At 45.7% G+C, this 15,212-nt stretch overlaps 2 protein-coding genes across 2 annotated transcripts in view; one reads left to right on the top strand and one right to left on the bottom strand.

Moving 5' to 3' along the window:
* LOC111863395 (cytochrome P450 4C1) overlaps positions 1-15,212 on the bottom strand; it is a 106,248-nt gene that overhangs the window by 60,538 nt on the left and 30,498 nt on the right. The gene's annotated exons all lie outside the window — the stretch shown is intronic.
* The window catches only part of LOC111863402 (transcription factor Sox-10), a 43,246-nt gene that overhangs the window by 18,450 nt on the left and 9,584 nt on the right, over positions 1-15,212 (top strand). The window contains exon 2 of the mRNA XM_023849694.2: positions 1,188-1,334. Coding sequence (XP_023705462.1) covers positions 1,188-1,334 — 147 coding nt within the window. The remainder of the gene's footprint in view (positions 1-1,187; positions 1,335-15,212) is intronic.

The raw sequence follows: 15,212 nt of genomic DNA, 5'->3' as shown, positions 1-15,212 counted from the left end.
CTGGGGGTTCCTTTCCAAAGAGTAAAGCGACCAGGACGTGAAGCTGACCCTCCAAATAGTGCCGAGGTTAAGAATACTTGCATCTATACAGCCACACACCCTTACGTCAGGGGGAGAGGAGTGACGGTAACAGCCAAAGAATACGGGGAAAGGGGGAGAAGGGCATAAAGGCGCGCAAGTTCATATGAAGAGACTTCACGTTGAACTGTTAATCGGCAATTTAAAAAATCACTCCGTACCTCACAGGAAACACACTCCGTCTCCGCTACAAAGCCCAACCGGTTAATGCCGTTTAGGGAAACAGTCGCTGTTTATTGTGAGAACCATACGGAACAAACAAATACACTGTGTGAGCAGAATATATAGCCATTCAGTTCGTACCTCACAGCAAACACATTAGGTCTCCATAACAAAGCCCAAATGGTTAATGCTGTTTAGGGAAACAGTCGCTGTTTTTGTGAGAACAACACGGAACACATAAATACACTGTGTGGGCAGAATATATAGCCATTCAGCACGTACCTCACAGCAAACGCATTACGTCTCCGCTATAAAGCCCACCCGGTTAATGTTATTTTGGGAAATAATCTCTGTTTAATGTAAACTCAGATAAAATGCAGGGGCACGCGCTAACGTAAGTGGTTGACGCACTATGCTGCAAACCGAAAGGTTGCGGGTTCGATTCCCGATGATATCATTGGATTTTCCAGTTGGCCCAACCCAACCAGCCGCACTATGACCCTGGAGTCGACTCAGCTTCTAATAGAAATTAATACCAGAAATCTCCCTGGGGGTAAAGGGTGGCCGGCGCATAAGACTGACGTCACCGCCATCTGTGTGTCGATTGTTTAGAAAACGTGGGTACCTCGACGTCTCACAACCACATGGGCTTCCACGGCCTGTTACAGGGAGAGCTTTATCTGTTACCATATGAAACACAAATGCATTGTGTGGGCAAAATCCTGAGTTTCTTTGTTAGAATGTGACGGTTTGTGCTAGATTCATCTGCCTTAAGTTGGGGATGAATGGTACTATCTCGTGAGTACGGTAATGAACCTTAAGTTCCACAAAATGCTGGGAGTTTCTTGATTATCTGTGTAGCTGTTACCTACTCAAGAAGGACCCATCTCCATGCAGTTAGTTACAGGGTATTATTCTACATTCACGAAGAAAATGTCTGATTTCAGAGCGTCGTCCGATAAACGCAAGCTGCACGTCAAGCGACCCATGAACGCCTTCATGGTGTGGGCGCAGGCGGCGAGGAGGAAACTGGCCGACCAGTACCCGCAGCTGCATAACGCCGAGCTCAGCAAGACGCTGGGCAAACTCTGGAGGTAAGCAGCCTTCACTACGTCAGAACTGTGCCTTTACTTAGTCCTCAGGGCATTGAAGAGAGAGAAAGACTGAGTTCCTTCGAAATCATATAATGAATTCATTTCGTACCTCACAGGAAACTCATTACGTCTCCGCTACAAAGCCCAACCGGTTAATGCTGTTTAGGGAAACAGTCGCTGTTTATTGTGAGAACCATACGGAACACACAAATACACCCTGTGGGCAGAATGCGGGAATTTAGTGTGTTAAAACAGGTGGTACATATACATGTAGTAACCACTGGGCATTAATGGGGTCATACAGTTCAAACTAAAAAATTCAGGAGGGTTGATACGAATGTTGCAAGTTACACGCACGAAGAGAATTAGAAATGCCGATAAATATAGGATGAAATTAAGAGCACCAGGTCCATGAGCTGTTATGTGACACCGTGTGGTCTGTTAAAACGTTTGCTCACGTTTTGGGGGATCGTATTGCCTCCATATTCAGTGTCGAAGTGTAAGCTAAATAAACAACAAGAAAGAAGCAAGCACAAGTTTAGTGGATGCCAGGTTTACTCTACCACCTTGAAGATGGAAGCAAAAGGTTTCTCCGAAGTACCAATAAACGTCTATCGGACTACATGGAGTCATATAACGGAATACAGTACTTCTTAGTCATTGTCATTAGAACCTCAGATACAACATGGGTGAAAATTTTATAAATATCTGGTAGCTAGAGAGTTTGGCCTCCAAAACAAATCGTGATTGTTTTTCTCGAGCAGATTAGCCTTTCGGCAGAAAAAAATAAAAATAAAGCTATCCCTGTAACAGACCGTGTATGCCCATAGGGTTGAGACGTGGAGGCTCATACATTTTCTAGATAGTCAGCTCAGAGATGGCGGTGAGTTTATCAGCCTCAGGTGCCGGCTACCCTTTACCCCCAGGAAGATTCCTGGCACTCATTTCTGTTTGTGGCTGAGTCCACCCCAGGGCTATAGTGCGACTGGAAGGATTAGGTCAATTGAAAAACTCCAAAGACCTCATCGATAATCGAACCCGCGACCTCCCGGCTTGTAGCTTAGTGCATCAACCGACTACGGTGCCGCGGTAACGTTACAGAATTGAATTGGAGAGAGAGACTGTTCGAATCTCGGCCACGACACCGGCCAAACTGACTTGAGGTCTTCATTGGTTTTCCTCAGTTCCTCCAGGCAAATGTGCAATAGTATCGCGATCAGGCCAAGACCGTTTCCTTCCCGATCCTTCAGAATTCGTCACCAATGCATCATCGACCCAACCGACGCTGTACTGTATGGACAGTGGCAGCAATGTAACGCCAGTACGCGGTGTCTCTTCCGAAACGACGGTAATCTTCTCAACAAACGCCGTGAGAATCCCAAACCTCACTGCAGTGAGTGTCCGCGGCAGCAGACTTACGATTCTCACGAGTAAGAAGCCGACATCAAGTCCAGCGAAAAGTGAATCCAATTACAGTGACCATCTTGAAAAGGTTTTGTCAGTTTCACGTCCTGCTGGTTGCCATGGAAGCGGAATTCATTTAAACCGTTTGAGATCATACAAGCCGCATGCTCCTATCCCACGATGCTAGATCATTATCAGTTTTACCAATCTAATTACGTGCCACAGAAATCCGGGTAAGTTTGTTCGACGATTTCGTTTTTGACAAGCTGCTATTCATTCTGTGCCGTGTGGACACGGGATACGCTTCCAAGACAGTGTGGCGTCGGACGGTGGGATGAATAATAAAAAGCTGATGAAATGGAAAGGATTTGGAAGGTAGCGGTCGTGACCTAATCGAGGTAATTTCCTGGCATTTACATGGAGGGACTGAGGAAAAACATTGAAACGTGTGGGGGAGATGCGCATTTCCGGCCGAGCCCCTCCCAGATACCACGCGTCGTGTTCGGCCTGACGAGAAATGAGGACAGGATGGCAAAATGTAGCGGGGCAGTGGTTGCTGCTGCATTGTAGAAGAGTGGGAGCCCTGTATTACCCTTACACACCCTAACTAACTCCATGCAGCTGAGCCCTTCTAGAGAAGCCGCCAGTCGCTCAGCTACTAAAGAATTTCTCAGCATTTTATGGGCCCCAAATGTTCATTACAATGTTCACAAGAGCCATCCACTGGTCCCTGTCCCGAGTCAGATGAATCCAGCACATACCACCCCAATCTTTCCCCCATCAGAGTGCTCTGACGTAGGCGTCGGTCCGGGGGAGTCGCTGATGGACGTGGAGCAGTTTCAGTCTCTAAAGTCCATGAAACCGGATGAAGATTTTCTGGAAGGCTCAGGAAACTTTTACGGTCACAAGGCGACAAGAAGTGGCTGGCCAGGCCCCACGTCTCGCCGTTTAATTACCCACTAAAAGAGACTCGACACGAATTCCACAGATGATTATTACACTGTGGCCCGCGAAACGGTGACCGCAAGCGAGCTGAAGTACCCAGTACAGATCGCGGCATCTTAAGCCCTGACCCCTAGGTGCGCGTGAGAATTGTGGCCAAGAAATGCCGGGACAGTGGTTGCAGCTGAATTGTGAGAGGGAGGGAGGGTGGGTGACGCACTGTGACTAAAGCCTTGGTATAATCCTTGTACACCGTAACAGACCTTATCTCAGCGGACTCAACCAAATTCACTGAGCATTCTGTTGAATGGCCGGGTCTCGAAACACGGACTCTGCATCCCGTAACACTAGGGGGATCCACACCACATACTCAGCAGTCCAATTTTGAGAACATTTCAAGAAGATTTTCTGTGTACAGCAGTTTTCATGAGAATGGCAACAGAGGGATTATGACTGGTAGATATACCCAGTGACAAGATTCGTACTACTTGCTGCCAGCGCGTGCAGCGCTCTACCGTCGCACTCTTAACATAGTCTCACGAAGCATTATTGCAATTTTGTTGTCTAGAAGGAAATGTTAAGATTTTTAAGAAATGTGCAGACAGATATTTTAGGAAATATAGTCTCTGTCCATAATGTGTGTATATTAACAGTCTTCAAGTGAACACAATCCCATCTACCACTTCCACACTACATGTTTCGGCAGTATGCTGCCATCTTCAGGTGTATCGATCCGTCAACCATTTCACTGCTTGCCTTTATATGTCCATTTACAAATAATATTAAATTTGTATACGTCCTTATAGTATAATAATAAACTTTATGTGTTTAAAACTTGTTAAAACCCATTATCTCATACGTCATATTTTTAAAATTCGTGTGTATTATTAATCATCCACTTGGGGGTCTTCTTCTTATGTTCTAAGGTTGTGTGTATATTGTGACTTATGATATGTTCTTCTCCTGTGACTGCGTGCGTTGTATCGTTGGATGTGTCATGTCTCTGTCCTTGCAACGTCACAAGAATAGAGGAACAAATTGTTCTCATCCTCCTCTATGTCAGGGATCGGGCAGTACAAGTCCGGTCAGATGTTCAGTAGCTTATGGAACTCGCCTCTCTATTCCTCTTGGTTTTCCCGCGGCACTATGGAACTGTGTAAGATGGTTACTTCAGTTTAAGGTCTTTCATTCTGGTCCGTCACACTAACCAATTAACAATCAAGTTCCTTCCGTCAAATGTGACACTTTTTTAAGTTTTCCACCTCGTCAGCACCTGCTGACGAGGTGGAAAACTTAAAAAAGTGTCACATTTGACGGAAGGAACTTTATTGTTAAATGGTTACTTCATTTTCCTCCGCGTTGTTCTCACGCATTTCAGCAAGGAGACTTGAACTTATGTACGTAATTATCCTTGAAACTGTTTCTCCACCCACCTACTTCCTTCTGTCTCCCTGGCAGCCCTTCTTCCTACTTCTTTCTCTCTTCTGTTCCTTCCCCCACTTCTTATTCTCTTTTGTTCAGTGCTTCTCTCTCTGCCTTAATTTATTTTGTTCTTTATTTCTCTACTTTTTACTTCCGTTTTCATTTCATTTTTCTTCGCCTCTTCTGTTCTTCGTTCTTTATTCCCTCTTCCTTCCTTTTATCTTCTCCCTTTTATTCTATTCCTCTTTCATTTGTCCCGTCTTCATTTGTTTCTGCTGTTCTGTTCTCCGTCCTCCCTGCCTTCTTCCTCTCTTTTATTCTCTCTTCCTGTCGTTTGCCTTTCCTCCATTTTCGCCCTCCCTTTCTCTCTCCTCCCTTCCTGCTGCCCGTGCGTACAACAGGAAGTTAACACAAGATACGTGTGCGCTCTCTCACCTGCCGGCCCACCAGTGCCCCCCCCCCACACACACACACGGATACAAAAAACAACATCCTGTTGGTTTTCTTTGCCAGGAATCAACAAGAAAAGGAAGTACTCACAGCTGTGCCCGTCCGAGATAGGGGCCACCCCCACGGCCACTCCAAACAGCTTTATCGGTAACAAGAACATCTCAGATCGCGTGCGGCCCCAGTAATCCTTTTCATATCACTGCAAGTGAGGGCGTGGAATGGGTTCAGCTGGCTCAGGATACGGCCCCACCGAGCGACATGTGGGGGCTACTCGTGACGCTGTTCGGTTACCCTTTGTTAAGTCAGATACTTGAGGTTTTCACTCTACCGTCCCTCTTCTGTTCTGAAGATGGAGGCAGAAAGTTCCTCCGGAAATGTTGATATGTACCAGACTAATAGAGTCTGCCCAGATACTTACTTACGGAGCTGAGCCCTTCTGGAGGAGCCGCCAATTCTGCAGCTGCTCAAGAACTTCCCAGCATTTTATGCAACCCGAAGGTTCATTACCGTATTCACAAGAGCCCTCCACTGGTCCCTATCCTAAGCCAGGTCAATCCAGACCATACCATCCCATCCTGTCTCTCGAAGATCCATTTTAATATTGTCCATCCACCTACACCTTGGTCTTCCCAGTGGTCTCTTTCCTTCTGGTTTTCCCACCAATATCTTATATGCATTCATATTCTCCACGTTTCGTGCTACGTGCCCTGCCCATCTCATCCTCCGTTACTTTATCATTCTAATTATACTTGGAGAAGAGTACAAGTTATGAAGCTCCTCATTATGCATTTTTCTCCAACCTCCTGTCACTTCATCTGTTTGTGGATATTTAACTATTGTTAGGTATTTCACTACTTTGTTAATTAGTTATTTAGACAGGTAATCATTAGTAGCAGACCAAAACCTTCAAGTCTGCCGATCACGGTGGCCACGCGGTCTATGGAATGAAATTTCTTCGCCAGCACACGGGGACCGTGGGTTCGAATCCCACTCAGGTCATGTATGTATGTCCGCTTTTCGTCTGTGTTCGTGTTGTCCTGTGCAAGCAGTGCCTTGCGCAGGGCTGATCCCCCGTCCAAGGAATCCTACCGACTACCAGACTGAGTCTGGTGGAAAAGTAAAGGAAGAAGATTGAAGCCTACGGAAGGACAGGCTTCATTTCCTTCAGGACCTTGTTCTTTACATCGCAAAAAAAGCCCAGCGTTCCCATGGATACCGCGGGGGCTCTAACTGCACACAAGGTCAACAGGTAGTTTTCCATTCTACAGAAACTTACACGCCACAGCTTATCGTCATTAAGACCGATTCGCACTCGTCTAAAGTTCCGGATGACATCACGCGATAGGTAAATATACTTACCATGCTGTAATGCGTTTTTCTTGGTTCAGAAGTTATTTTAACGATTTCTTCGGTTATTAAGATCAGTGTCTTCTGACAAATCGCTCCGTGTAATCCATCGGGAAGATATCGACGTTTTGAGATTCCCTGACGATGGAGGCAGCAGGTTACTCCGATACCTTAATACATATTGCCACGAATGGGGGGGGGCGGTTGCGTGATTTTGGATTCGATGATTGGATTTTTTGACCACTTCTACACTCACAAAGTTCGCCGTTGCACACTCATTGGGGTTCTCAGTCTTCACTAGCCGTATGCAGGCAACGGATTTATAACAGTCGCACTGTCACTTCAAATCACGCATGAAGTCTTCATTTCGCAACCTAATTCCTTTCTTACATACATACACCCTCCTTAAGGTTCCCTACGGAAGGGATGAAGCACCCAGGTTCATATAGCAAACGGACTTTACTTACGAAGTCCTTGGATAATTATGGGGTAAAGATCTCTGTGATTAATTAAGCACCACGCCATGAACATATTGAAAGAGTGGAGGGTGAGTTCCACATATTCTTAACCTTGATACTAAATCCCCTCGCCGCTTTACAAGCAGTGAAACAGCCCTCATTGTCTTATTTGGTGGAAGGCCGGGTGGGCTCCAAAGCTGGTTTGGAATACAGTAATCTCTACCTCTGCTGGGACTCAAACACGGGTCGTCCGGTGCGTGGTTTTCGAAAAGTGGAATGTTGCAGCTATTGTGTCTGGTCGCGTCATGCGAGTGAATGCAGACGGCAGTAATAGGGAAGCAGCATCTCAGTCGGCGGCTTTCATATGCACATTGCATTCCCTGGGCATTCACCACCCTCACACAGAGACGTCATGGCACTTCACGGCATATTTAGCTGTCTGCAGCACAGTCATATAACTGCGTGTACCGCGTGGTTTGACGTTACAGAGCTCTGCATTCTGCACACACTGGGTATCTGTGTGTTCCGTATGGTTCTCACAGTAAACAGCGACTGTTTCCCTAAACAGCATTAACCGGTTGGGCTTTGTAGTGGAGACGTAATGTGTTTCCTGTGAGGTACGGACTGAATTGCTATATATTCTGCCCACACAGTGTATTTGTGTGTTCCGTATGGTTCTCACAATAAACAGCGACTGTTTCCCTAAACAGCATTATTTGTGATGGAGACGGGGTGTGTTTCCTGTGAGGTACGGACTGAATTGCTATATATTCTGCCCACACAGTTTATTTGTGTGTTCCGTCTGGTTTTCACAATAAACAGCGACTGTTTCCCTAAACAGCATTAACCGGCTGGGCTTTGTAGCGGAGACGTAATGTGTTTCGTGTGAGGTACGGACTGGATTGCTATATATTCTGCCCACACAGTGTATCTGTGTGTTCCGTCGAGTTCTCACAGTAAACAGCAACTGTGTCCCTAAACAGCATTAACCGGTTGGTCTTTATGTACACACAGTATGTTTACTGTAAGATAGGAGACCCCGCGGAACCAGAAATCACTGTGCTGGCGAGAGCCAGCAGCAATTTACCTGACCGACCGGAATATAACGCCGTGTAGTCCGTTGAAAGTGAAATGACATTTCGTCTCCATCTCCAGGGTCTAAGTGAGTATGAAAATTGAGCGTTCGTGTGCCCCAACCGTCTCCCCGTGAGTCTGTTGGACTAAAACGTACATGAACAGTAATATCTGAGATCGAGATAGCATGTATCTCCGAAACGTCAAGAACACCGCCCACATCCACACGGTACAAAGACCGGAAAGCAGAATCAGCATTCACAGTGCGCCCCAGTGGAAACTTGGAACGATCAAATTCCATCTCCTTTACGGCCCTTCCAGTTTGCAATTCATGAGGTGTCTTGAGGATTGAGGCCGCAGGCGGCGCACGTTTCGACACCCCTGCGGAGAACAGTAAATAACAAAAGCCTGTCGGTTGGATTCCCGAGGCGGCCTCGTTGTTTGGACAGCTCCGCTCCGGCAGAACACGCGTCCGGGCTCTACCGGCCCTCTCAAGCTCTGTCAGCCACAATTAGCGCTGAATTGTGTTCCCGTGACGAGAGGCACTGCCTGCCTGCCTGCAACATAGTGCCCTGAATGACCGGCACACCCACCGGGGCCATACGGCACCCTAATTTTGTAAGAATGACTGAGCCAAGGAATATGTGATAGGTGATAGGTATGGTATGTAGATCGCATGGATAAGGCAACATGAGTGATGATGCTGGTAGGGTGTGTAGAACGCAAGCATAAAGAAGGATGCGATGGGTAGGATATACAGAATGCACGAAGACGATAGCTCACAGAGGTATGTGAAGTTTGGGGCGTGCAGAAAGCATGGAGAATATAAAATCAACAAGGATGCAATCGGTTAGGTATGCAGAAAGAATGGAACAAGGATGAAATTGTTAGGGTATGTAGAACGCACGGAGAAGGGCGGAAAGACCAAAGGGGAATAGGAATAAAGAAAGAAAAGAAGAAGGGAATTTTTATTTGTTTACGGGTTTGTAGCAAAGAATGATTTGACGATGGTAACTAACGAATTGGAAAATGTGTGAAGGGAAGTAAGTATTTGGTTGGAGATACTAAGGGAAACCACGAAGAATCTCAGTCAGGATTGAAAAACAACCCCAGAAGGAAAAGTAAACTCATTGCCCTTAATTTATCACCTCGCCATGACAACGCATGGGAAAGTGGAGGTATAGCTCCACCGTTAATCTTGGCACTAGATGGAGACCAGTGGTCAGCTTCACAAAACGGTTAGTGTATTGGTTTGGGGTGAGACTGAGTCCACCTGGCCACTAATTGGCCTACTGTTCCAGCCCCGAATGATAGATGTGTATGGAGCAGTCGGTGGAATGAGAATTGGCAGGGGAAACCGAAGTACTCGGATAAAATCCGCTCCAGTGCCACTTCGTCTACCACAAATCCCATATTACCGGCCCTGGGCTCGAACCCTGCGACTAACCAGCTGAGCTATGGCGCGGTCTTCACGAAACGGTTACTTTATCCCCTCCGATAGTGCTTTTGTAGAAATATGGGGTGGATGCTGCACCTGCCAGGAATAGAACCCCAATCCATGGCCTAGTCACTGTACCGACTGAGCTATGTCGCCTCCCAGACGGCAGTGCTTTCAGTCTCAGCTGTGAGAACCTCAGATTCAGCAGGCAGGAAGAAAGTGTAGGATTTCCGTAAAATACGATGTTTAGTAGTGCCTTATCAGTTCCGTCCGGACCATGTGGCCGAGACTAAATCGTCGCACTCCTTTCTTGTTCCCTGTATCAAGCCGCGCTANNNNGGGGGGGGGGGAGAAAGTAGAGAGTTTGAACAAGATACGGCCCCACATCCAGGACGAATTCAGACAGGTGTCGTCCATAGCTTCACTTCGTCGGGCGGGAAAGCACTGAATCTCGCTGGCGCACATTTCCTTGTCGATATATCGAAACATCGTTAACGAAGTATCGATATTAATTTATAAAATGCGGAGAAAACGGAGGGGAAAGACTTCGTAGTTCTCGGATAGTAAACTAGGCACAGATAAGCGCTAATTATGGACGCAGAGAGTGTCTGATAAACGTAAATTAATTTCATAATGAAGCGTCTGAACCCCCCCTCCCCCCCAGGAAAATGTAATTGCAATCAGTTGCCTTAGGTAAAAGAAAATAATCCTGAAAAGAAAAGTTCTCATTAATTATAGTTGAAAAGGTTTTATGAAATAAAATTTCTTGCAGAATACTCCATGGAACAGTGTTCTCGTTGATAAGCTAACAGTAGCTCATCTGGTCTAGAATTTCTCAATCTTTTCTGTAACCGGAAGTTTCATTACAGTGTCCCCAAGAGATGGGACTTTTCCCTACCCTGTGCGAGATCAATCCATTCCTGTGATTCTTTTCAGTATTATCCTCGAACTTCCAAGTAATTCATATATATATATATATAGTAGGTTTACTACTTAAGGATTTTGAGAAAAATATAGGCCTATATTATGTAGGTTATGAACTACACCATGTCCTGCTATCGACATAGCTGATGTATCGACTTCAGTATCGATATATCGGAGCAATATATTGATATTCATAAACATCGATATATCGTACGAATCTATAGACCCGAGTGTAGGCCCATTTATTTGCATACTGCGTTATTAAACAATGCTCCTCCAACTGCATTGGTTATTATAGACAATGAACTTTGAAGGATGTAGAAGTAAAAAGACTCAGGCCTATTTTAAATGTCGCACAAATTTCGTTAAGGGACTCAAAAAAATAAAATGGCGCACACCAGTGTGGTAATTCCCTCGTTCACCTAGTCGAATTCAACGACACTGTTTTAAGTTAGAAGTCGGAATAGCTCAGTCCGTATAGCGAGGAGCTGGACGCCCGTGGTTCGAATTCCGAAAAGGGCAAGATTTTTCTTTTCTCCACAACGATTATACTGCCTCCGAGACCCGCTCAGTCTCCTATCCAGTGGGTACCGAGGGCGATTTCCTTGGGGTTAAAGTGGCCAAAGCGTGAAGCTGACCAGCATCTAGTGGAGCTGTACCTCCACTCCCCCATGTTTTCATGTCGTAATGCTTAATTAATGAAGCACGGGGACAACGTAATCTGTTTTACTATTATAAATAGTTAATGTATACAAAGAGATACGTACTATGAAGACCATAACGTAGTGGGATTTAGAAGGAAGCGATGGTGAGAGAATTCGACTAGATGGAACTGAGTAAATTCGTATAAGGCGTGAGTTTGAATAATCAGGATTTTAATATATGTACGACAATGCGCTGTGCGGGGCCTAGATGATTTCCCGCCATTCCGGTAGAATCTTCCGGTAGCTGTCACTGGGTAGAATCAAATCCTCCACGCCGTAATCTACCGTGTTTCATTTCAAGTGAACTGGTTACGGCCAAATATTCAGCCGACTTTTCACGACGACAGAAAAGGCGGGCGTCTGGAATCTGTCAGTTCGCGCGTCAACCCTCTCCGAGTCTGGCGGGAGCTGAGCCCTCGCTGGCCGCCACAGTCTGGCCTACCGGGGGCCTGCTCTCTGTCCAACGGTTATGCTTTTTGTTCGGTCTTTCCAAGCTGACGAGCCATACGTACATATCAGGGATTCTTAAGGATGGATGTCATAACTGACACGATTTGTACCCTGCTTTTAAAGCAGGCCTCTCAAACTGCTATCTCCTTTCAGGTCAATTTTATCACTTGACCCTGTTACCCGGGTCAAAGGACCAGGAGGAGAAAATGAGGGGTTCATAGAATAGCCCTAACATTCCACAGAGCTGAGTCCTTCTTGAGAAGCTAACAGTTGCTTAGCGACCCAAGAAAGACCACCACTGATCCCCGTCTCGAAACAAGTGAATCCAGTCCAGTCCCCATCAGATTTCTATAATATAAATTTTAATATTATCCTCATCTACTTTTAACGGTCTCTTTCCTTCAGGTTGGCCTACCAAGACTCCGCATACAGGCCTCTCCAATGTATGCTACAAGCCCTACCAAGCTCATGCTGCTTGATCTGAACATTACAAAAACACTTGGCGAGGAGTACAAGTTATAAAGCTCCTCATTATGCAGTTCTCCCAAATTTCCTGTTACTTCCTCAGCACCCTGTTCTCAAACACCCCCAATCTGTGTTCTTCCGTTACTATGAGAGACCAAGTTTCACACCCATACAGAACCACAGGCAAAATTAGGGTTTCGTATATTTTAATCTTCACGTTTCTCTAGCAGACGGGAAAACAAAATATTCTGAACTCAATGAAGAAGAAATCATTACCCAAATCCAATCTGCTCCTAATTTCCTGATTTGTTACTCTCGTTTCAAAACATTTCAAAGGATCTGTCTTTATAGCATGATTTTTCTTGCATTGTGGCGACGAGACGCCATCACGCGTCCGGTATTCTCTGCATTCAGAGCCCCGTAATGCTGAAAATTCGTTTATATCCGACGTACTAAGAGTAATATATTTTAAAGCAAAGTTGTCCTTTGTGCTTAACTAATTAAGCACTGCGCCATGAAGGCGTATAAGGGAGTGGATGTACAGATCCACGTCTTGACCTCGGCACTAGTTGGAGGTGAGTGGTCAGCTTCACGCCCCGGCCGATTTCCTCCCAGGAAAGACGCCCCCTGTAACTGTTGAATTAGGAAGTTCAGTGGGTCCCAGAGCCGGTCTGGACAACGAGGAGAGGAGATTCTAATTCCGACCCCTCTGCCGGTCACTCCGTAGCCATTCGCCATCCCGGCTACAATAATGTGTCTATATTACAGTAAATCCCCGGTAATCCGGAGAAACTGCAGGGGAGAGGTCATCCGGATTAATGAAGGAAAAGGTAGCCCTAAAAGACAAAAAAGAAACTTAGAACAAAACTGCTGAATGCTGTAAGCACTGCTAAAGAAAGTAAATAACAAAATATCACTATAGTGACTTTATTTGGAGAGTATAAAAAGAAATCACATTTATTCATGGATACAAAACTCAGAAGTTTCTGAACGTAACAATGCAAGTTTGAAGAAACTGTCTCAAGTTCTGTCTCAACAGACAAGTGACTCGTCTGCCTTCCTAAATGCCACGTGTCTTTTAAAAGCACGCACCCAACTCTTCACAGTATTCTTTAATTTTTAGATCCGGATTAGCGAGGGTTTACTGTAATCCCAAGGTTGCCTACGCAGGGTATGACGTAACAGACAATGTCAGATGTGGAAATGGGAGACAAATACGGGAGCAACGCAGTGCGTATCTTCAAGCTGATACTAACAGTAAACAAAGAACATTAATAGCGAATTGAGATCTGAGAATTTGCTTGCAGTGTTTGGCGTTTGTCACCGCATTGTGTGATAAGACGTGAGTGTACAGCTGCTTGCTTCACCTATCCGCGACAACAAAAACCTGAGGCGTTTCGCTTCCTTCTCGAACTCGTGCAACACAGAGGGGCCCATTCTTTATGCAGCACGCGACCAAAGACGAGCAAAGGTCATCAGAGCCCTTTCCAAATGTTTACAGAAGGCAGTAACTCATTCCGTGGACAGGTGATGATTTGGGGGGTTATCAGAGTTTGAGACATATTTCTTGGTCACATGGTTATTTTCAGTCAAATAAACTGCTTAATTATTTAACTTCCATTTATTCTTGTGCGGATTATTTCACAATTCAGCCAGGAAGGCTTTAACGTACTAAAACTTTGTATTCTGCCCACACAGTGTATCTGTGTATTCCGTATGGTTCTCACAGTAAACAGCGACTGTTTCCCTAAACAGCATTAACCGGTTGGGCTTTGTAGCGGAGACGTAATGTGTTTCCTGTGAGGTACGGCCTGAATTGCTGTATATTCTGCCCACACAGTGTATTTGTGTGTTCCGTATGGTTCTCACAACAAACAGCGACTGTTTCCCTGAACAGCATTAACCGGTTGGGCTTTGTTATGGTGACGGAGTGTGTTTCCTGTGAGGTGCGAACTGAATTTATATACACTATTTAGAAGTTCACTTTTTAAACTGTTCAATTATGCTGGCCCTCGCCAGCACAGCGATTCTTGGTTTGTAGTCCCACGGGACTTATGACATTATTTTATGGCCTGACGGTTCTGGGAGCGTTTGGTCATTCCTAAGGTCATGAGTCACGTGGGACATGAGGGAGTGGAGGTAAAGCTCCATTTTAACCTCGGCACTACATAGAAGTTATTGGTACACATCCCGGCAGCTTTACCCCCGGTGAATTGGCCTCCTGGACCCATTGGATAGGAGGCTGGGTTGGCCCCAGAGCCCGTTTGAGCTCTGCAGAGAAGAGGAGAAAAATAATCTTGCCTCTCCGAGAATCAAACCCCGATTCGTCAGTCGGACAGCCTGCTGCGTATTCACAAGACTTCCTGAGCTATCCCGGTTCCTATGAAGCTGTCAGCGTCTATAGCACAGAACGGAAGGTTGACTAATGATGAATTGGAAAGGTACGTGGTTTTACTCTAGACGCTAACCCAGCATTTGTCTGGAGGGACTGAAACAAAAACCACAAACACCTCAGTCAGGGTAGGCCGCGTCCGACCGTTAAGATTGAAGCAGCGTGTTCTTCTGAAACGTCGGTGAACTCTTACGTGAGAACACTTCCCAGAAGAGATATTCCGAAGCTCCGCGTGTGATGTCGACACAGCGTGACCCTAGCAATAACGGTAGTAGGCATACCACCAGAAATTTCATAAAAGACTAAATATTTACACTTCTAACGTTAACCAAAGCGTTCGGTAAGCAGAAGGGTGGCCAGAGTGGGTCACGTGCCCGCAGCCGAGATTACAGACTGGATGGACTGAGT

The sequence above is a fragment of the Cryptotermes secundus genome, unplaced genomic scaffold (assembly GCF_002891405.2).
Source record: "Cryptotermes secundus unplaced genomic scaffold, Csec_1.0 scaffold1379, whole genome shotgun sequence".
In the NCBI taxonomy this organism is placed as follows: domain Eukaryota; kingdom Metazoa; phylum Arthropoda; class Insecta; order Blattodea; family Kalotermitidae; genus Cryptotermes; species Cryptotermes secundus.
The sequence above is the reverse complement of the archived record's forward strand: the minus strand, read 5'-3'. Positions and strand labels throughout refer to the sequence as shown.